Source organism: Mastacembelus armatus, chromosome 19, assembly GCF_900324485.2.
Source record: "Mastacembelus armatus chromosome 19, fMasArm1.2, whole genome shotgun sequence".
NCBI classification, from domain to species: domain Eukaryota; kingdom Metazoa; phylum Chordata; class Actinopteri; order Synbranchiformes; family Mastacembelidae; genus Mastacembelus; species Mastacembelus armatus.
In genome coordinates this window covers 8730238-8752719 of record NC_046651.1, presented here as the reverse complement: position 1 = coordinate 8752719, position 22482 = coordinate 8730238, and the positions used below count along the sequence as shown (strand labels likewise).

The following is a 22482-nucleotide window of genomic DNA, read 5'->3' as shown; positions in this document are numbered from 1 at the left end:
ATCATTGATGATGTCCCTCTGCCCCCTCCCATGATTACAAAAAAACAGAAAATGCAAGAAAGCTCCCTTCTAGTCTTCCTAGACAAGACGCGACACAGTGCGTGGAGAAGCGAGGGAGAAAAAGGAGGAGAGAGTTTCTCCATCAATTTTCTGTTTAATGTCAGCGCTTCAGCTGCAGTGTGGGAGAGAGAGGACGCGTCATCCAGACATAAATTTGCTGTTATACAGTCTGACGGACACTCACATCCACAGGATCCGGCGCTCGTAGTCAGGAAAACCCCTCGGTGGATAGATTCAGCAGAGAGCTGTAAGGAAGCGGTGCGCTATTTAAGCGCACACAACTGAATGTGCGTTGGTTTGGATTTTTAATACTTTTAAAAAAATAATTTCTACTGTTGTCAAGTTTCGGGAGGAAGAAAGACTGTTTTTGTTTTTCAGTTTATATCCACAAATACTATAATGTGCTATATGAAGACGGTCGTTTTATAGGTAGGTGTTGTATTTTGCTATATTTTCTGTGATTTACTCAGATGGGAACTTTTTAAAATAAATAATTCGTTGTATTTTTGAGTTTTAGTTAGTTTTACTGATTTGGGGATTAGTCTAAACATTCCTGACGCTGCTTAACTGCTGTGCCCAGTATGTGCCTGAGTAACATAGAGCCTATTTATTTTATTTTTTATTTTTTTTAATCTCTTTACCATATTTGAACAAGCGGTTCATTATCCGGTTTGGGGTACTTTTGACTCAAGAATAAAATACGCTGAAACTTTGCCGTATAGTACGCGTCCAACCGATGCAGATATATTTGCTTTTAGTGTGAGCTGCCTGCCTGGTAATGTGCAGTGCAGGAGTGCATTGTTTATGACTTTTATCAGTAACAAATTTCGATCTGTTTCTTGATGCGATTAATATAAGAAGGTTTATCAGTTGGGGCCTCTCGGGGGCCATGTGCCAATATAGTGGCGCACATATACACACACAAAAACATACGATGATTTAACATGGGAAGTGAAGTTCCCTAAATTATTTGCTCCAGAGTTGGGTGTTATACTTTGTCAGGGTTACTATATATTATATTACACGGTAACACTGAGTTGCTGTTTGTCTGCCTCTCTTTCTCTCTCTCTCACACACACACACACGCACACCCACACAGGGAAAGCTTTTGGCAACGCCACTGGTCGTGCAGCCATCCAAGCGCGAGGACACACACATTTTTTAGGCCACATTTCTGCTTCTGACAGAGCAAATGCAGCTGATCAACCTTTGATTCAGACCTGGATGCAAGGAGTCGTTTACAACTTTTACATCGTGTAGACTTGTTATTGTGGTTCTCGTCCTGGAGTCAAGTCAAATATAATGTTCACGCCCATACAAAGTCTCCTGATTTGCGTTTGAACCTACGCATTAACTTTTCTAGCTGCAGAAAACAAGAATCAACTTCTTGCTGTTAGTGCAGCGTAATAAAATCTACATTCAACGCCTGCACTATTACTGTGTATTGTCTTTTAAACAAAGCAATAATTAAATGTTATTTTATTGGGTTTATTATGCTTCTTTAGAGACAACATATTAAATAAATGACCCAGGATCACAGATACAGTACAGTGTGTGGACAGGTACAAAGACAGGAAGGGGAAGATAACTTAGTAAAAGCATTATTACCTATTATAATTTGCAGCTATACTGTAAAACAGCTTTTTCCTGTGTATCGATCGTACAAGTAATAAAAGTGTGTCATTCTGGATGACGAAGGGGTTTTGGTTCAGCCAAGATTGTAGCTTTTTTTTCTCTTTTGAAAGTTTTAACTGTGTCTGCACCGCAGCTTGTTCAGTCCAGAATGATTCAGCGTGGCGTGCAGCGACAGCTATAAATTCAAAAATTAAATCGTTTCCTGGAAGAGTTTTATTTTGAAACACGATCCAGGCGCAGAGAGGTGATCTGATCAGACGCTTGGGAGATTCTTTAATCAACAAAGATCAAACTATGACCGAAGTTGGGCAACAGCCTGCGAGAAGACAGGGTGACTAAATATTGAATTTTTATTTTTTTTTGAGTGTTGAAAGTTTTCTAAAATCCTGTTTTGTTTCTTAGGAGCCCGTCGCTGGTGTGTCACCAAAGCACGTTATGGCTTATTACTAAAGTTATGAGTCATGGAAAGACTTTTGTTTTTTGTTGAAAGAATCAATTGAAAATAGGAGTGAGGACTTGCAGGGGATCAGGTGACCTGTTGACCCCTCCTACGCCCCACACTGGACACACTCAACCTTACACTTTTGCACTTTTTTCCAGGTCTTTGCCTTTAGAGACTCTCCAGTTTAGCCGTGCGTCACCTGCGGTCTTAGTACACTGCGTGGAATAAAATTAGAAAAATACAAAGACGCATTTCATGTTCAACCTCCCGTGAGAACGTGCGCATGTGTACATTTTTATCAGAGGAGGTGGTGTTGGAGACATTTTGAAAGACACACACAAAAACACACACTATCTCAGTATCTCTTAAGGTTCATTTCTACACATAAGCTTATAGTACAAACACGCAGGTTTGGCTGTTTATGTTCGAAAGGTAATGGCAATTAAAGCCTCCACCTGGGTGTTTTGATGGCCCTCAAATAGATGCTGACGCTTTCATCTCGCCCATAGAGGCCTGGTGGTGGTTACAGCCCGATATGTGGCTGTCTGACAGGTACTAATTTAGTGCCCGAGCAATTCCCTCCGTCATCACCATCATCGCCATCATCGTCTTCTTCTGCTGCGCCATCATACTCTTGATCTAAAGGTGCGTGAAGACATGCGCCTTTAGTCGTACGCGAACACTCCACGGTTTAAGTCTTTGAAAGGGCTTTGTTGGCGGAGTGGGGCATTTTGCTGCTTTTATATTTCGTGCCAACTATTTCACGTTGCCTGGCTCGTCGTGAGCCGTGGGCTCCACAGCCTTATCTGTCAGGGTGATCTGAAATAGCAGCGTCTGTCCTGCGCACACAGAGAAGAAAAGGTCATGTTGTTTTTGTGTCCAGTCAACTTCTGACTTCATCACGTCTCCTTCTACTGAGCGGTTCTAGATGGCATCGCTGTTTTGTCGAGGCTGATATTTACGGTGTGTTGTGCACCAAGGAGAGAGGGGGGAAACATTTGTGAATGATGCGCCCACTTCATCGCTGCTACACGCCCAGAGCGCACAGAACACGCTTGTTTTTCATTATATGTAGTCTAAAAGCTCGGCAGAGCTACATTTCTCATGGTTTGCTGCTCTAATGTGGCTCTATTGTCTCACAGGGTTGCACCACCTTTAGATAGCCGGGGCGTCTCCCTGGTGAACGGCCCTGTTTGGAAATTCTCATCATTAAAGCGCTATCAGAAATATCTGCTGAGAATAGGATGGTTGCCCTGTATGGAGGGCCTCCCGTGGAGACAGCTCTCCATTTGGACCTCATTTAAAACCAGCCTTTCCAATGTGTTTCCCGTTGACTGCATTGTGTTTTTTTTAAAAATGTGGTCTTATTTGATGTTCAAAAGTTTGTTCGGTTAATGTTGGGGATGGAGTGGAGGGTATAACCCCCACTGTAAACACACTCAATCTACTTTTTAATGTGCGGAAAATTGCTTATCTTTTTTTTTTTTTTTTTAATACGGAGAGTCCTCTCGAGGTAAAGTTGCAGCAGAGCTCGTATGCACCAGAGCAACACTGAACTCCTGCATGTCCTGCTGCGCAAAACTATACCCTTAGCCTGTAGAATCGAAAAGCTCAAAATCAGAAAATAGCCGAAAGCCTAAATGGTATACACGCTTTGGTCTATATATATATATATTTTTTTTTTTTTTTGATCGTGATACACATTTGCACATAAACAGGCTCAGCTTGTCTGGGCTGGCCGGCAGAAAAGCAGCCGGGATGTGTGCCTCCTCGCCGCGCAGGGAGAGTCTTCCACATCGGCTTGGCGTTGGGGAAGAAAGGGGGAGAGAAAAAAAGAGAAGAAGAGAGCGAAGAAGGGAAGGTGGGAAGTGTCAGTCAGGAACGCTTCATTGCTCGAGGACAATCCCCGCGCAGGCCCGGTCTGTTTCAAGAGCAATCAGTCAATCCGCATTAATTACCCCCCCCCCCAATCTTACCCATCCACCCCCACCGAGGAGGGTAGGTCGGGCTGGCACATGGGCCCGAGGAGGCTGGGGTGCGTGTGTTATGCTTTCTCTCCCTCTGCACACACATACACACACATGCACACCCAACCCCCACGTTGTAAGTGAAAAAGAAGCAATAAAAATCAAGCTATAAAAGGCTTTTCCTTGTCACTAAATAAATTCAATGCAGATTTCTGTTTTAAGTGGCTGAGCTCCTTTGTGAGCTTCTCTACTGTCCCTCTGTCATTAGTGCTGAGGACAACACAACACTGCTGACACTGCTGAGGGAGAGAATAAAACAGACCCTATTATATATATATATATATATATATATATATATATGTGTGTGTGTGTGTGTGTGTGTGTGTGTTTTATATATATATATATATATATATGTGTGTGTGTGTGCGTGTGTGTTAACTCAGTGTTATGAAATAATATAAATAATATTAATCTAAATATTTTATATTTATAACATGACTACAATCTTGGGATAAAGTTATATAGTAGGTTAAATGTAGGCTATATAAAATAGACTAAGTCTGTGATTCACCTGTGAGATTAAATAAAAGTTGATAATAGAAAGTTCCTCCTTCCTATTTACTCTGCACAAATAACTTTAAAGCATATACATTTGTGCCATGTTACTCAACCCTAATGCATAACTGAAAATTCACAGAAGTCTTGCATGGATCGCATTTGAGACATCATGCAGGCGAATATATCAGAAGAGTGCAGAATGTAACTAGATTTGTGTACACAATTGTGTGTGTATGTGTGTGTGTGTGTGTGTGTGTGTGAGACAGAAAGAGACACGTGGTGGCTGAAGCCCATTGGAGAGCACAGGGCTTGGGAATGCAGGCTACTATATAAATGGAAAAAGAGGGCAATGATTATCTAATTACAGACGTGATAAATCTGTTCGCTTTGGCGTTATTTGATTTAAATTATATATATATCAATTAATTCCACTGTATAGATGGAGGTCTCACTGTGCTCCTTGCAGACCATTTATAAGCTCTCTATCGTAATATAAATATAATTTGTTTTATTGTGTTTCATTGGATGGATTATTTTTATTCGTACACGTTTTAAACGTATGTATGTTTTCTCATTAGGTAGACATATTATATACCCACATTTTCATATATTACTTTTTATATACCAATTATATATATATATTTTTATACCAGTTATTTTGATAGTCTTTATTGCTCATTGCTTCAGATGTCGCTATATTTTTTACTAGCCGTAGAATATGGAAAAATATGATGTTGATATTATTTGAGTTTTGTATTTTCTCTTTCAGTAAAATAATTATTAGCCTACTAATGACCCACCGTTTAAGCCGCCGTACAAGCGGAAATGTTCAGTTGGGCTAATTATTGAACAGCTGCAATAAAAAGTTTTTGTCAGCATTTTGGGCGCAGCAGCATGGCGAAAGCCAAGTCCTGACGGTGTGACGCCGTCGCAGTTTTAACATTTGTGAGATGATTTCGTTCATATTCAGACCTATCGCTGTCTTTCCACCGTCTCCTTTGTCAACACAAACTTTTCTCCCTCTGCGTTTGAGAAACAAGGAGCTCCCTCTCGGCAGCGCAATAGCAGTTTTCCGGTTCCTGTTGCCGTGCTCTCCTCCATTTTCTACACACAAACTTGTTATTGCAGCATTACGCGGAATCCATCCTCTCCGTTCAACACAACGCGTGATTTCCCCGTTTCCCGTGCTGCCTTTGATTTAGTCACTCTTGACTCTCCTTTTGCTCTGGGGCCAACGGGGTTCGCCGTGGGGGCGCCTTGAAACCGCCCCTCCTTATCTCCTTTCATCGTTCAGCGCGGGGCCGCCTTGAAACCGCAGGGGCAGTAATTGCTTTTTTCAGGCAGCCCAGTGCGGACTGGCCAGCAGCCAATCAGAGCCTTGTTTACACTCGGTGATTGACAGCGTTCTGGCAGCGCGCCAGCCAATCAGAAGCCTGGTAGGGCCAGCGCCACGAGTTTTAACCCTTTGCCTGCACGGATAAACAAACCTGGACCGGAGTATGAGCCTATAGCGGCTCATACATTTCGACATGGAAACACACAAGCCCATATCCTTCCACTTTTAATTGGCTAAATTACTGAACCGTGCGCGAGGCTAACCCCGAGGACAGTAATGCTTTCAAATTACACTGTGGTTCAATTTGCCCGTGCATGTGTGTGTGTGCATGAGAGAGAGACAGACAGGTAAACATGCAGCTACGAAATAGAAAATATTGGATATTCTGTTGCCTATACAGTTGAATTCACTTGTAAAGCTTCCTATCAAAATGCAGTCGGTGCTCAGTGTTTCTAAGGACAATATCCATTACTGTAAAAATACTGTAAGCATATTTTATATTTAGCTACGTTACTTCGATCATCCCAGTGCTCACTTATAGGTGCTAAACTTTTTTTAATTATGCATATGTGTGCAAAAATGTCTTGGGTTGCAAACTGAGGCTCCATGACCAATAAATCAGATTCTGCTAATAAGGATTTATTTAGTAAAACACATGCTGTGGGGCGAGAGAAAAAGAGGATTTCCCCGAAGGAGCATCAATAAAACTCTCACATCATGGCTGTCACATAGCAAAATAACGATGCAGCCTGCTCAGAGCACACGCAGCATTTGAACTGAAGTGCAGCCGGATCACACAGAATGGGCTAGATGCTGTTTGCTCTCCACCAGCGATCAGAAAGTGCAGGCAGCACCGCACGGCTCCGGCTCCTCTCCGCTGTGCACACTGAGCAGCGCCGAGCTGAGCCGCCTGTCTCCTCGCATTTGTTTGTGCACGCAGTGCGCCGAGGGCTGCAAATCAAACGCCCGCCGTTTCGCTCCGCGGCTCCGTCGGCCTCCTCATTGGCTCGGAGCGGCAGCCAATAGAAGCGTGCGTTTACCGTCGAAGGGGGTGGTGGCGGTGGGGTGGAGATATATGTGCGTGTGTGTGTGTGTGTGTAGGAGAGGGTCGGGTGAGGTGGGGGGCGGGAGGTGGGGGAGCGCCTCACGGGCACGCTTTCACATTGTCGTTCTCAAACCAATAGGCCTGCGCGTCCACCCCTCCCTGCACGCACGCACACACACCCACACTCACACACACACACACTCTCTCTCACACACACATACACACACACACACACACCCCTCCATCCTCCTCCTCCTCCCTCGGCGTGTCTGAGTCTCCGGCTGCATGAACGAGCCTCGATTCACTACAAGCCTGAACTTCTCCGATGCGTCTCTCCCATACCTCAACTGACTGCACAGCACAGTCTGCAGCAGTATAGGATGTAATCAATCCCACATGTTTCATCTCTGCGACTCGGGGATTTTCACTTTGAACATTTTTGTACTTTTTCTTTCATTACACTCTTTTCGCCATGCAACGGATATAACTTACCAGTAAGTAGCGCGTTATTTTATAGCTGTGTTTTATAATCTTTAGCGATTGTACTGAATGTCGATTTTTGTTTAGTGCTACATGCAGGGGAGGGTGACCAGAATTTATCGTGTTATTTAAATGGAGATGCGTCTATTTTTCAAAAGACTCCGCTGTTTTTCATTGTCATGCCTTTAGAGAAGTAAATAGTAAAATGAAAGCTGATGTGACACCTCAGAATAATAACCTAAAGACGTCCCATTTTGAGGATTGTAATATTTGCATTAAAGCAACACAGACCACGGTTTTACAGTATTTTAGCAGGCTTTATTTGAAACTGTGCTCCCTGTGTTTGCTCTCCTGTCCAGTGTGGAGGGCTGAGCTGTGGGCGATATGTGTGTCACTGTGTGATTTGACCTCTCTTCACAGCCAAATAACTTGTGCGTTTCTAATTCATTCAGATGACTATTCAGACCCCCCTCTCTTTTCAGCGCACCTCCTCAACCCCTGTAGTTTTTCTAGCTTATAAATTGCAGATTATTCCTTTGTTAGTTTCCTACTGTGTGTGTGTGTGTGTTTGAGACGGATAGACAGAAAGGTTTATTGCAAACTGCAGTGCTCCCTGCTTCCCCCCTCGGTGTGAAGGCTGTGCAGACGCCGGGTTGTCTTCGGCTCGGCCCGGCTTGTCTCTTCTGTTTAGCCGGCCTCTGAATATCCGGATTTAGTACCCCGGTTATGCTTTGTGACTTTACTTTATTGCAAAATTGTTGAAGGCAACGAGTTGGCCTCTGAGCCAGAAGCACTTCAAAAGTGGACGCAAACATTTATGATTTAAAGGATTTCTGTTCAAATAGCGCAAACGCGGAGCCCATTTTTTTTGTTTTGTTTAGTTTTGTTTGAATCCTCGTTTGCACATGAGCTTAAAAACACATTTCTTTGACGATTTGCAGGATTTTCTGCTAAAATCATGCAATGTCCTTTTGACCAGTAGCCTATTGATTTGTAGTGGGATTTTGGTCTGGTGATATTCTGACCCTTTGCAGGGCGATGATGGTGGAAGTGCGTGTGTGTGTGCGCGTTTGTGAGGGATGTGTGTGTGTGTGTGTGTATGTATGGGGTTTGGGGGAGTCTGGGTGAAGTGGAAGGAAGTCTGAGTGCCTTCCACCACACTCACTCACACACACACACACACACACACACATACACACACACACACTACAGCACATCCAAATGATAATTTTCTACAAACTGTTACGCGCGATCTGCTCACGTCGTTTTGTTTGCGTGGCGTGCGATAACACGGGATTTAGATCCAGGTTGTTAAATGCAGCCTGAGTGGGTCTCTGTTGACGTGGAATGTAAACATCAAGGACGTGTGTTTATGGCCTGAAAATTTAAAAATGTATAGACAAATGTCAGACGAGAGTGGTTTATGATTGATGTCCCGTAGAGAAGGGCCATTGTTTCTCACAGCCTAAGGGACAGGAGAGAGTCCATTTTGCCTTCCCAGTGCGCTTGCAGTAGCGTTTCCCTTCCTTTTCCCTCCTCGTTTTTCCTCAGACTGTCGACTAGATATGGCCAAAAGTGTTAACGTGGTTCTCACAACACACAAAAGGTAATTAAATCATTTTAATGCACTCGCAGTTTGGGTCAGATATCATTTTGACATTTGCACGCATTGGATATTTTATGCTTCGGAGAATTTGGACGTGCAACACACTCACGGACGCATTTGCAGTTTCTGTCAGAGCTGCTGAACTTTGGAGATCACCCCCCCCCCCCCCGCGCCCCCATCCCACCCCCCTTCTCCCAAACATAATTCTTGAAAGTTGGACTTCTTGAGCAGCGTTTGCGCGTGTGTGTGCGCGTTGAAGGAGACTTGAATATCGGAGCTCATGCAGCTTGTCTTCTTCTGCACTTCATAAGCCCCTGGTGCACCACAGCATATTTTCTTTTTTTATATTTTCTTTGTTCCTTTCTTGTTGATTTCTGGGAGGTGCTATCAGCATCTACAGAGCGCTAGATGGACGTGCCATGCATTGAAAGGCCTAATAGATGGACTGCTGAGGTGTGTTCGGTGAGCACAGGCACCCAGCTCTCCCTATCTGAGCGTCACAGGGAGCCCTATTTAAGTAAATGACCTGCGCTATAAGGCATACATATAAAGTCGATGATTTCCTAGTCTGTTTCACTGTTTATTGCCCCGCTCTTTCGCACTGGAGCATAAAGGTGATTTGATTTGTGTTTGTGATTACCGTGTAGCCTATATGTATACTGTATGTGTAGCAGAGATGCATGGCGTTTGCCATTGTCAGGAGGCAAGGGCCACCGCTGCTGACTGCGTTGGAGTTAATAGAAAAAGCTGTTTCATCGTCGTTTTACATTATTAAGCAACAATACAAACAAGGATCCTGGTCAGAGCAGCGCAGGCTATAAAAAGTCAAAAATTAAAGGTGAGGAAGTTTAGTAAAGACATAAAAAACGCAAGCACCAAAGTCAGATTTAACGTAGCTGTTATTGCGTATTTATTTCAAAGATATACGACAAACAGCATGCAGAAATGTGTGTATGTGGTTTTACACATCAAGCACGTGTTCCTTTTTTTTAATTGTAGAAAATTGGGATACCGTCCACCAAAGTGGCACACACGAGTGTGAAATGTATGGCCAGAAGATCAGATTTTACAAGTGAATGGGGAAAGAAATCAAACTTCATTTACATAAACAACACCCCTTAGAGTAGAAAGGTGTGTGTGTGTGTGCTTGGGTGTGTGTGTGTGTGTTTTCCTGTTTTGACAATAGGACATAGGACTCAAGGTTGGGGAATAGACTTTAGTTGCCATAATTTAGGATAAAATCTGCTTTTACGCGTTCTCGCTGTGCGCAAATGGTTTTTCTTCTCATTTTAGTGCAAGAGCCTCCGAGGTCCAGCTTGTTTATGACCAATCCTTGTTCAGTTTAAAGACTTAACAACTCATCTTTCATCGAGAAAGGCTTTTACCGCTGTGAACTCTTGTACTGTATATGCATCATTTGTTTGTACGTGAGCCAGATCTCTCCCTGCCCTTTCCATTCTTCTCGCTGATAAAGAAAGCTCCCGTGTACGTTTATTTGCATCGTGTTCGGTCTCAGGATGAGGGGGAGGACGGGGGCAAAGACTCCTCTGTTGGAGCCAACGATATAGTGCAGACTAAATCCGCACAAACTCCTCAGCTCACCCACCTTTTCATCCGCAGAACAGACTTTAGCCAGCCTTCCAGTTCTGGTACAAATCCTAGGGAAATTTAACGCAAATAATAGCGCCAAAGTGGTGATAATAATATGTGAATGTTATTTTTAAACGTTTTGCGTCAAATATGAATTGCCTTTTGTAAATATTGCTTGTTTGTCTGAACGTGAACAGCGACTGAGCCACAGTTCACCCTGTTCTTCGGCACTGTATCCCTGGTTGGCTCATTATTGTCAGCGCTTTGACGTGTCTCTTGCTCTCTCTTTTGTAGGACATGACGGGGACTCAGTTTCTACCCTGCAAAGCCAAAACTCCGCTCAATGCGAGGGGAGCCCGAAGTTCATAAAGGGGATTATTTGCATCTGGGTGCCTGAGACCTTCGGTGCCTCCGGATTTTACTTTGGATTTGGGATTTATCGGTTCTCACCGGGATGGAAAGCCGAGATTTCGCTCCTCCGCACCACCTCCTGACGGAGCGGAGCGCGTTGGTTCACAGCGCCGCGTCTCGGATGGCGCCGGGCGGCCACGGCTCCGTGCAGCACCCCGCTCACTTCCAGCCCGGGAAATACTACCCATCCCACCTCTCCATGGGTCCGCACTCAGGTCGGTTTTGAATACAGCGCTTTTCTTGCGTAGGAATGAGAAGTGTGGGGTTTAAAAAATCTGTTGCTCTCTTTTGTCTGAAGCATATGCTGTCCATGTTACAAACTTGGGAAACCTTGCAGCTCTTTGGGACGGACTAAAATTTACTGTGGAAGTAAACTGCTCAAGCTCAGTGGGCATATAGAAATTAGTAAAAAGGTACAGATATCTTAAAGTTTTATGTTTTGCTTTATTTAATGGACTGTTTATGACGTGGCGTCTTGCTGTGCGTAATATATGAAAATACACATAATTTGCTCAGGTTGGAATTTTAGCCTTGCGTAAAAGCAAACTATGGATCAAAATGGTAAATGTGTCTTCTTTGCAAAAGAGATTAACTTAAAATTTATGACACTTTTCTTTTCTTATTTTAGTTTTTAAATCTCTCAAGAATTTAGAAAAAATCTAGGATTATTGCTTTTATCAGGCAGGGATTATTAGGCGTTTCCAAAGACATAATCTTGTCATAGATTTATATGGTTTCATCAATTAGTAAAGTACTAATCACTGCCATTTGATGTAATTAATTAGAATTGGGTAATTCGGCTGCTTATATTTCCCATTAAACAATAAATTAAAGCCATTAGCCAAGCCCTTTCCTTATTTCTGCAGTTTCTTTGCAGCGTCTCTTCCTTCACGTGTGGTTGAGTGGTGCCAGGAGGAGCACAGTGGTTTGGTGCTGCTGGGTTCGGGGTTCATGCTGGTTTGTACTGGTCACAGACTGGGGGTCGCGGTGTGGGGAGTGGAGGGGAGCTCTGGCTAATAGAGGTGCGGGTAATACCAGAAAATCCGGTTTCTATATTGAGCGGGGACGTGACGGGGTGCGAATGGGTTGACAGTGCATGCATTAGATTTAACAAGTAGCTTTGGTATCCTGTCTCAATTGTGAGGGAGGGTGTGTGTGTGTGTGTGTGTGTGTGTGTGTGTGTGTGTGTGTGGAGGGAGAGAGAGGGGAAGAAAGAAAGGCTCAGCTCGAAATCATGCAGTGTGTATAAACTGGACTTGCTGGATGAATATAAACTTGCCCGAAGAGAAACCTCATTTATTATCAGCTGTAAATGCAGCGGGTTCTTTAAACAGACGCTGAAACTCGGGCCTGTGAATGATCCATACAGCTCCTGTCTTCACCTATTTGCATATTCATTAGTTTCACATAGCAGCAAAACCGACGCAGACATCCAGTCCGGGATTTTAACTTGTAAAATTTAACATAATTTCCACATTTTTACTCGACGCACTGTTTTCTCCCCAGAAATATAAACCCTGAAATTTGGTGTTCTGTAAATCCTGGTTCTGATCTTGGAGGTAACTTATAAAAATAAATAAAATGTTCATCAGCTTGTTTTTTTTCCCACCCTTTTCATGATCATTCACATGTGTAGCTTTAACGCTCCTAGTCTGGGATTTTCACTAAAAGTGCAGTGTATAAGCTTTTATTTTATATTATCATTTCACAATATAAGAAGGAATAGCCTCATAATTCATGTTTTATATTTATAAATTTTTACAATTTGGTAGTTGTTGAAATATTTTCTAAAACTTAACGTGTGGAATCGTTTATGTGTGGAATAAATGTGTTACTGTAAATGTAATATTTACAAAATGACATGCAATACTTGTATCTATTACTATATTAAATAATTTAGATAATTATAGCTCTACATCTTTAAATCTATTTTAAAAATTCATACTAAATGTTGGAAACATTTAGCTGCATGTCTGTCTGTTTTAACTTACACTGAGATGATTTTACCTAAAATGTGACCATGTTCGTTTTTAAACCTGTGCTAACCTGCATCTTTGCTGCAGAATGATTTAAACAGATTAGACTCCACTTTGACTGATATTGCTACTCACTGACATGTATTATGGTCCAATTTAAAAATGATTCTGTAATGCTGAAAGGGGAAACAAAGCGTAGTAATGCAGGGGGATAATGCTATTGAAATATATTCAAGAGGGCTTCTCACTGGGTCTCAAGGTGCATGACACTGTATTGAGATTCCAGATATCCAGACTCTCCATGCATGTCCCTGATGGGGTTTTGACTGACATGATGGGCATAGAGGATTGTTGTTTGGGGTGGGGGTGGGGTACGTGTGTGTTTGTGTGTGTGTGTGAGGTTAGGATGGGGGTTACCTTTGTGCTTGCCCCCTTTAGAGTTTCAGAAAGCTGTATGCCTGGCTCTAGGCCTCAGCACAGGGGGTAGATATGATGTGGCGTTGGCCATACCAGGGCAGGAGGGGAGGGGGATGTTTCAGATCTTTGGAAAGAGACACTTTTTTTTTTACCTTCTCACAAGCCCAATCCGGTCATATCACATACAATAATAAATAAAAAAAACCCTCTCCTCATTCCCCCCAGTTTCTTCATATCCCAGAAAACCTGCAATCCATCAATTTGCTGAAGCCTCTTATTTAGATCAGCATGGTGTCTGCTTGAATATGGTTGCGCTTGACAAGGTGATGGAATGACAGCTGCATACCAGCGCCATAAGAGTCAGCCCCCATTTGATAAAACCCCAGAATGATATTACACAGACATTTGGATTACTGATAGGAGCAGTGGGAAAGCCTTTGTCTGTCTGTCTTGCTCTCGTTCCCCTCCCTGTTTTACTTCTTTGCCTTTATTCCGGTCTCTCTTCCTTTCTCTCTCTTTCTTCCCTTTTCTGTGATGTTAGCCCCTGGGCAGTAGTTGTGCAAGCGTGTGTATGTGTGTGTGTGTAAGCTGCGTGTGTGTGTGTGATTAAAATTAGGTTTAGCCTGCAGTAGCACAGGTGTGCGGTATTATGGAGGGCGTGGCAGAGTTTGTCATTGGACAGGTGTGTTACTTCCCAGACAGCAGACGGCTTTTGTTTACACGACCGTGTATGTATAACAGGGTGTGTGTGTGTTTGTGTGTGTGTGACCTAGTAATATAGACAGAAAGAGCCTACATTGATGTTACACATGTTAAATATATGCGCACATCCACAACTGTACACACAGTGATTCTTTCAAAGCTGCTTGTGTTTCGGTGCTTTGAAAAAGTAACAAACCAGAATCATACTGTTTTGGTTAGACGAGATACCCTCTCTGCCACTCCTCTCTTTCTTTTCGATCAATCTCTTCTCTTTGTCCTTCTCTCCTGACCTTTCCCTTCTTCTTTCCATCATTCTCCCTCTCTCACTCCACTCCCCATGTTCAGTCTTGTTAGTGAGGCACAAGATCCTGCAGTGAAATTCTGCGTTTCTCTGCTATAAATATGAGTAGGTGTGAGTGTGTGTGTGTGTGTGTGTGTGGGTGTGTGTGTGTTACATGCAGCCGCCTGTCCATTCATCATGACGCTGTCAGTAATGTTTCTCCTCTTTTGGAAGTTTCTCAGCTTTGGCTTTGATCGCCACGGCAGCACAGATGTGACACGCCCCTTCATCCTCCTACCTGTGCACACCTTCACACACAAACAACTGGCATGATGTGGAAAGAAAGGATCATTGTGTGTGTGTGTGCACGAGTTTGTAGGTTTCTGTGGGCTTCTTGTAGAATTAGAGACAGAGGTTTGCAGTTAGTACAGATAGGCATTTGTGTGTGTGTACATGTGTAGGGAACTGAGTGTAAAAAATAAAAGAAGGAATTATATCAGAAAGAAATATTAAAAGAAGGAACAAAAATAATAGATGGATGGTGCAGAGGGGTAGGAGGAGAATGAGGAGTGGAGAGTCTGAATGTTTCCACCTGATTGGTAATCCGGTCAGATTACCACCGCCTGACGGCACCCATCGGGCATCATCCCTGACTCCTTAGCCTGGCGTCTCCGCTGCCTCTCCAGAGTGGGAGAGTGAGTGAAAGCAAGAGAGAGGAGACACTTGTCTATGTCTGTGTGAGATGAGTCAGCAGTGGATGAGCCTTAGACAGACCTGCCACCCCCCCCCCCTCCCCCCCCCACCTCACTAACTCTTCCCGGGTTACAAGGAGCACATCTCGGGTGCAGTGTGCAAGACGACCCCCTGTGTGGAGGAGACAGCTGGTGGAGGCTGCAGCCAGCTGAGATACTATTGGGCTCAGTGAGGAAGAGACAGTGTGAACTGTCAATTTACTTTGAGAAAAAACAGACATACCAAAAATCGAAACAGATCCACTTTGGATATTATAGCACCAATACTGTTAACTTTACCAAAGAACCCAGTGTTAGTGTTATTAACCCAATCTAAATTATAGTATTATTGTGACGTATTAAAATTCACTAGAGCTTTTAAAACTTGTGTCTGTTTGTTATTGATAATTTATTGCTGACATGCTCTGTATACATTGTGTGCATGCATGTATTTGGCACTGGGTCACATTAACTATATTTTAGTTTGCTTATATGACACCACAGTATTAATAAAAATGTACACTGGCCCTGAGTAAAGTTAACCTCTTGCCCTTTTTAGCATGTATTAATATTTATTTCCATCTAAAGACCTACATTAAGCTCACACACTCAAATTCAGATTCTATGAAAATAACATTTTGCATACACATATTTTACTGTCAACTTGAAAACACTAGAAAATCTGTCCTGCACTTTTCTAAAATTCACATCAAATATACAGCACGGCCAAAGAAATCAATGAAATGAGTCGGACTGTTTGAAATTAGTTGAGGCATTAAAGACATTAAGTCATTAAGTCATTAAGTAAAGCCAGTAAGGTCATTAAATGCATTTCCATTACAAATTAGACTCTCACGAATGCTTTGATATTTTAAGCAAACTATAGCACATCATTTAAATATATTCCTGAATGTTTCACTGCATCTAATCAAATTGACCCCAGAGCAATAGTTTGTTATTTGTGCCACCCTAAAGGTCACACCAGAGGAAAGATAAAATAAATTAAAAAAGAAGTTAAATACATTAAGTGATTGAGTCTTTTTGTTGTTGGAGTTTTGAGTCAAGTGTGCATTTGTTGTGAGGCACATTTGCTGCAGTGACAGAAGGATTTTTTCTCTCGTCTCATCCAACATGTGAACAGCTGCTTATTGTCGGTAGCAGTGATTTGAAGGGAGTGGGGTGCGTTTGGTTGCGACATCTCCGGGGTGTGAACACACGCCACCATCTGATGACTTGGCATGTGAATGGAAAGCGCCAGACTTCCTGTGTCCATGTGCTCTCTCTTTTACTCTCTCTATCCTAGTTCCCCTTTTCTTCTTCTTCTTCTTTTTCTTCTTCTGTCCCTCACTGGCCAGGCCTCCCCTCCACCCGTCTTCCCTGCTCCTCTTTAACCACATGCTCACCCTCCCCTCTTCCTCCTCTCCTTCTGCTTTCCTCTTTCGCTTCCCCTTCACTCCTCTCAGCTTTTCGAGTGGTCCTCCACCCCTCCTTCCTTCTCCTCCTCCTCCTCCTAGTAGCCCTGTTCCTCCCCACTTTTCTCCACTCTCCCCCTCCACCCCACTCTTTCCTCTCTTTTCAATCGATGCCCCCATGTCTTATATCCATCTCCCATCTCTGTCTTGCTCCCCACACACCCATCGCCTCCTCCTGTTGTTAGCAGACCAGCTTCTCTCAGCACTCCTCCTATTTCTGTCTCAATTTCACCCTGCTTCCTCTCCTTTTTCCACATTGCCTTATTTGTTTCTCCCCCACCCTCCCATACCCTCCTCTCTTTTGGCCTCCCTTCCTCTCCCCACCGCTCGGCCGGTTGTTAACGGGCCCGTCCCGGTGCTACTCGGCCCATGGCCAACTCACTAAATCAGAAACGATTGGAGGATTTGGCAAGAGGGAGTGAGAGCTCAGAGCTGTGCCTTTGAAGTCAGAAAAACGAGAGAAAAATGACATTTTAAACAGCCCGCAAAACACTGGGCTAAAACAGCTTCTTACTCTGTACAGGAGGAGGGGGAGCTGTGTGAGTGTGTGTCTGTGTGTGTTCATTTAAAAATACAATCCAGTGAAAGGTGTTTAATGTTAATATGTGGCTGCTGTGACAGGAATTCTTGATACAAGTGCATCAAAAAGTCACAAGATGTGTGAAAGGAAAGTGCACGTGTATGTTTGTGTGCGTGTGTGTGTGTGTGTGTGCACACAAATGTGTGTGTTTGCAGACACTAATTCCCTGCTATTTTATGGCTTTCCACTTCTTCAGAGGGGTCAAGACAATCCTCTGTTTACGCGACGTGACAGGGAGGTGACATCACTTAGCTGGGTGGGGTGGGGGACACAGACATGATGTCACAGTCTCGCCAGATCCACAGGTCTGAACCCCCTGAAAACGCATACCACAAAGCGAGGTGGTGCAACCACGGCAACCCTTATCGCAGCAGCAGTCAACACCTGAGACGGGCCGGCTTTTATCAGTCTCAGGGTCACATTTATGCCTGACTCATCGTCACTCGAGCTGACTTGTTTGACTCAGCCGGGGACCTTTTCTCGGCTGTTGTGTTTTGGGCTCTCTATTCGAGTCATTTCAGCTCTGTTTGGCTCATTCATATTGTAATGGACTCCATTCAGGCGGGTCTATGTCCAGTTTGTTTTGCTGTCAGAGGCTCAGATGGATGGAAGGGGCTGTAGGTTCATCTGGAGGTGAGGTTAAAGAAGACAGAATAGTCCGGACGGCCTCCTGAATGCTGGACCCTTCCAGTTTTTCTGAGTCACAGTCACACAGTTGTACAGATTAAACAGATTGAGTATTTTGGTGTGAAAGACAGCTAATGTGCTCTTAAATAGGAAATAGGTTCATATCTGTGTGTCTGTCTGTGTGCGTGTGTGTGTGTGTGTGTGTGTGTGTGTAAAGGAGGAAAAGCATAAGAAAAAGAGAGAAGCAGCTGTGTGGAACAGCATGGATCGTTACACAGTGACACACATGAAAGCATTAAGTATATTCAGGAGCTTTCGTTGAATATACATGGAGCTGTGTGCAGCTTTGTATATACGTGTGTGTGTGTTCACGTGTGTGTGTGTTTCTGTGTGAGAATCCCCTCCCATGCTCTTGCCCGAGTAGTAAAAAAAAAAAAAAACAAGAAAAGAGAGCGGGAGGGAGAGAGAGAGAGAGAAAAAAAAAACAACAAAGATCCGTCATCAGTCATTCATGGCTAATCAGTCTCGTGGGATGTGCACACCACACACACACTCACACACACACACACACACACACACACACACACACACACACATACGCACGCACACATACACAGTGCCAAGGTCCTAATCCTACTGGGACTGCTTGTGCCTCTGTGTGTGCCTGTCTAAATTTTGGATCCAGGCTGATTAGAAGCAAATTCTTCCTTTTTGCATTTGTCTCTCTACCTCTACCCCTCTCTCTTTCTCTCTCTGTGTCTCTTTTTCTCTACATCTTTGATTGCTGGTAAAGTGTCTCTTCTCCTTCTCTCTATTTTTCTCTCTTGTCTCTTTAATAACCGCCTACTGTCTTTTCCGGTTGTTTTGATGTGTGTTTTTGTAATGTTTGGAAGCATGTGTGCATGCATAATACAGGGACGTCTTTTGTGTGCAAATATGCACTTATCTCTGCTTTTGCATGTGCATGCTCACTGCTACCTGGGTATACCTGAGTATATATATACGTATATATACATATATGTGTATATATATATATATATATATATATACACACACACACATATGTGTGTGTGTGTGTGTGTGCTCGTCTTGCTTCAGAACATCATCAGAACCTCTAACCTCAGATCTAATGAGCTTTAGTTATTGATATGGATTTAAATGTTATTACCAAATCTAAATCAGTTTACATGATACTTTTCATAAGAATAAACAGATAAACAATTCCAAAAAGACAGGTATCTTAAGCAATAAAGCTCTATAGACAGAAAGAATGGAACAAGTGAGTGGTCTTGCAGGTTTTTTATTTGCTGTTTTGCAGCCAGTTTTGCTGATCTGTCCCAAAATGTCAGGAAGTTTAAGGTCATTTTTCTGATTGGGGATTTCTGGGCTGACAGTATGATGCTGGCTCTGTATTGAAACCGGTGTCCAATTGATGTATTCTGTGAGAAAGTGAAGCTCTGGTCAATGGCTTGCAGCACTCAGTATGAAATAATAAAACAAAACTGTTGTGGACTGCTGCATTAGTTGAGATCAAATTCAATGTAAATCATTAATGTGGACAACAGATCAGATAATCAATTCTCCAAAAGATTCCACTGGATAATATTAAATTATGGATGCATTGCAATTGTTTTAATGATCCACTTATCTGCCAATTACTTTCTCGATGAATCGATTAAGTGTTCGAGCGGCAAAATGTCAGAAAATCATGAGAATTGCTCATCGTAATACTCTAAAAGTGGCTGACATCTTCAAATTGCTTGTTTTTACCCAGATGTCAATGGCCTCACTGTCCGACATATTCAATTTTTTGAACAGCAGAGATTTCTCACAATTAGGGAGCTGGCACCAGGGAACATTTTGCCATTTTTTTTGGATGAGTCAAAAATTAATGAAGCAACTACTTTATTAATCGACTAAACATTTCAGCTGTATAGAATTATTGACTGCGTCTACTGAACCTACATCAATAAGGTTTTTCTCAATTCTCTGTTTCTGGCTATTGTGGACAGACTGCTTTTGTTTTCAATTGTGTTTCATTTGATTAGGTGCTAATTTGATGTTTTTATTTGTCCCTCTTTATTAATATTCATATCACCACTAACACAGCATTAATCTTCTTCATTTTATATGTTATTATAATGTGCTGATACTACAGTTTTTCTCCTCTTTTTCACCTTCCTTGTAAATCATTAATATTTGATTTTGTTCTTAAATGCTATTTATATGGCTAAATTAAAAAAATGTATTACTGTTGGTTTTATATTACAAATATAAGTGATGGTGTGGTAGATAATGAAGTGAATATTATTATTGTTGTTTGTCTAAATTTAATATATATTCATTTATTTATTTACTCCACCTATCACACATTTATTATGGTAATCTATTACTTCAATGGTGATCATTATTATTATTATTAGTATTCATTTTTATTATTATTATCCCATATATTGTTTAAGGGTGTAGGTATATATAGATGTATATTTACAGTGTTTCTCTTTTAGTCACTAATAATACGTTAATGTCACAATATAACATAATTTCTTCGAATAAATTAACATTTTTTGTTTCTTTTCCTTTCCTTGCACTAAACCGTCACTATCTCCAAATGGGGGGATCTGTCAGGGTGATGCACCACCCTGTCCCTGACGATCGAGGCGTAATGATCTGGGGGTAATCTGGGGGATTTCTCTGGAGTGGGGAGGGAAGACGGGGCCCACCCTTCAGCTTCTAAATACTATAACATCTAAATACTATAACATCATTTGACTGCTTTCCCCTCCTCTCTATCCATAGGGCCTGGGACCAAGCACTGGGTCTGCCCTCTCCTATCAGCATCTGGGGGTAGCTCCAAGCTGGAGTCCTTTCCCTCTTACTTACCATTACTGGCCTCTGTCTTCCTTTTGTAGACTGACCAGAACACACATAAACACCCATACAAACACACCGTGTAAACAAACCACCTACACACTCGTTGTACACCTTCTGTCCCTCTTGTCTTTATTAATGTCCTGTATCCACTGGCTTGTCGTCCCCATCTTCTTAATGGCCTGCCTTCTGTGGTGCAATAAATTTAATAATAATATGATAATAAATTAAATAATTGACAGACTAATCCATAGGAAAAGAATGAAATGAAAATAATCATTAGTTGCAGCTCTGCTTTGAGATTTATTTCTCTCCTTTCCCCCACTCCCTCAGCCTCTTTCGCTCATCCTTTCTTTTATTTATCCCACCCCCCTTCCTCTTTATTTCCTCTCTGTGGATCTCTCCAATAATCTTTTATTCCTGTGTAAATATTACAGCAATGAGGGACTATAAAGAATGGATAAGCCATGCTGAAAAAAGGTCAGACTAGGTTATTCTCACCTGCTTTCTCTCCCTCACTCGCTTGGTCACAGACTCCCCCCCTCTCTCTGCTCTTCCTCTCCTCTCCTCCTCCGCTCGCTCCCTTGTTGCCTCTCTCTCGTGTTCGCTGTCTGCTGATCCTGCTCTTCTCTCTTGTTCAGTCGCTTCTCCCTTCACGTGCACACACACACTGGCACACGGTGACTGTCTGGCGCCCACACACACGCACACACTCTGACACCTGCATGTCGAGTCGTTGAGGGTCTAATTTAAGTAAAGTGCTTCTCTAGGAACCACAACCCCTCAGCTCATGATGATGGAGGGTGATACGGTGTAGCATGGTTGAACACACACACAGGGGTATACATAGACGCACGCACACACACATCCTGCTCCAGTGATGGTGAGATATGACTCTCCGTGGTGTGGGATTAGAGAAAGCCATCTACAGATGGCTTGCAAGTATCATACTGTAATGATGATGTGATAATTGATAATTTACCTTTTCTCAGCTGCTGGCAGATCAGACTGCAGGGTCAGGTACAGTGACCAGTGTGGATTCAATGTCTTGCTCAAGCTCACTTAAGCATGGTGGCTGCTGACATGGGTATAGTTAAATCTGGGTCTGCTGGTTAAAGGATGTTGTCTTCTTCGCTGTAGCCGCCCTGCTGCCGCGCTTCTGCTGCGTAGGTGTCTTTGTTTCCACTGGCATTTGAGCTAACTTTAGCTGAAGCAGGATCACGCTGCATCGCTGTTGCAAATCTGAGGCCACAGTCTCAAACCTTGATGGAAAAAAACAGCCTGAAGTGCTTTAGTTTGGGGAACTTTAGTCCAAGTTAAATGTGAAGTTAAGACTCATCAACTCACTTACAAAATAATAAATAATTAATAAATGCTGCATTGCTTGTCTTAAGAGTACAAATAAACAGAGACTGTTGAACATACACTAAAACAGGGAAACACTGTCTTATTAAATTACTGCAGGGCCATATATCTGACCATTAATATGAATCATTCTCCTTTTAGCTCAGTTTTTGGTCTTCACCAGCTCCTGTGAGAAATATCTGACTCTTTAGCTGCTAAATGTTTGTTGTTTACAGACTCCTGCCCCCCACATTTGTCTTTAGAGGTATGCAGCTAATATTATTGTCACATTCATTTTTTACCCCAAAAGATGGTAAAACACTCAAAAACACTTTAGTTTTACTACTGTCCA

General features: G+C 42.7%; 1 protein-coding gene across 4 annotated transcripts in view; it reads left to right on the top strand.

Moving 5' to 3' along the window:
• Positions 1 to 207: 207 nt before the first annotated feature.
• Positions 208 to 22482, top strand: part of bahcc1b (BAH domain and coiled-coil containing 1b) — a 58748-nt gene continuing 36473 nt past the window's right edge. The window contains exons 1-2 of one of the 4 annotated variants that reach the window (XM_026316456.2): positions 208 to 347; positions 11014 to 11345. In XM_026316456.2, coding sequence (XP_026172241.1) covers positions 11174 to 11345 — 172 coding nt within the window. In that variant the 5' untranslated portion in view covers positions 208 to 347; positions 11014 to 11173. Of the gene's footprint in view, positions 490 to 7317; positions 7538 to 10761; positions 10779 to 11013; positions 11346 to 22482 lie in introns of those variants that run through there. The other 3 variants (XM_026316455.2, XM_026316454.2, XM_026316457.2) reach the window with 3 other exon arrangements.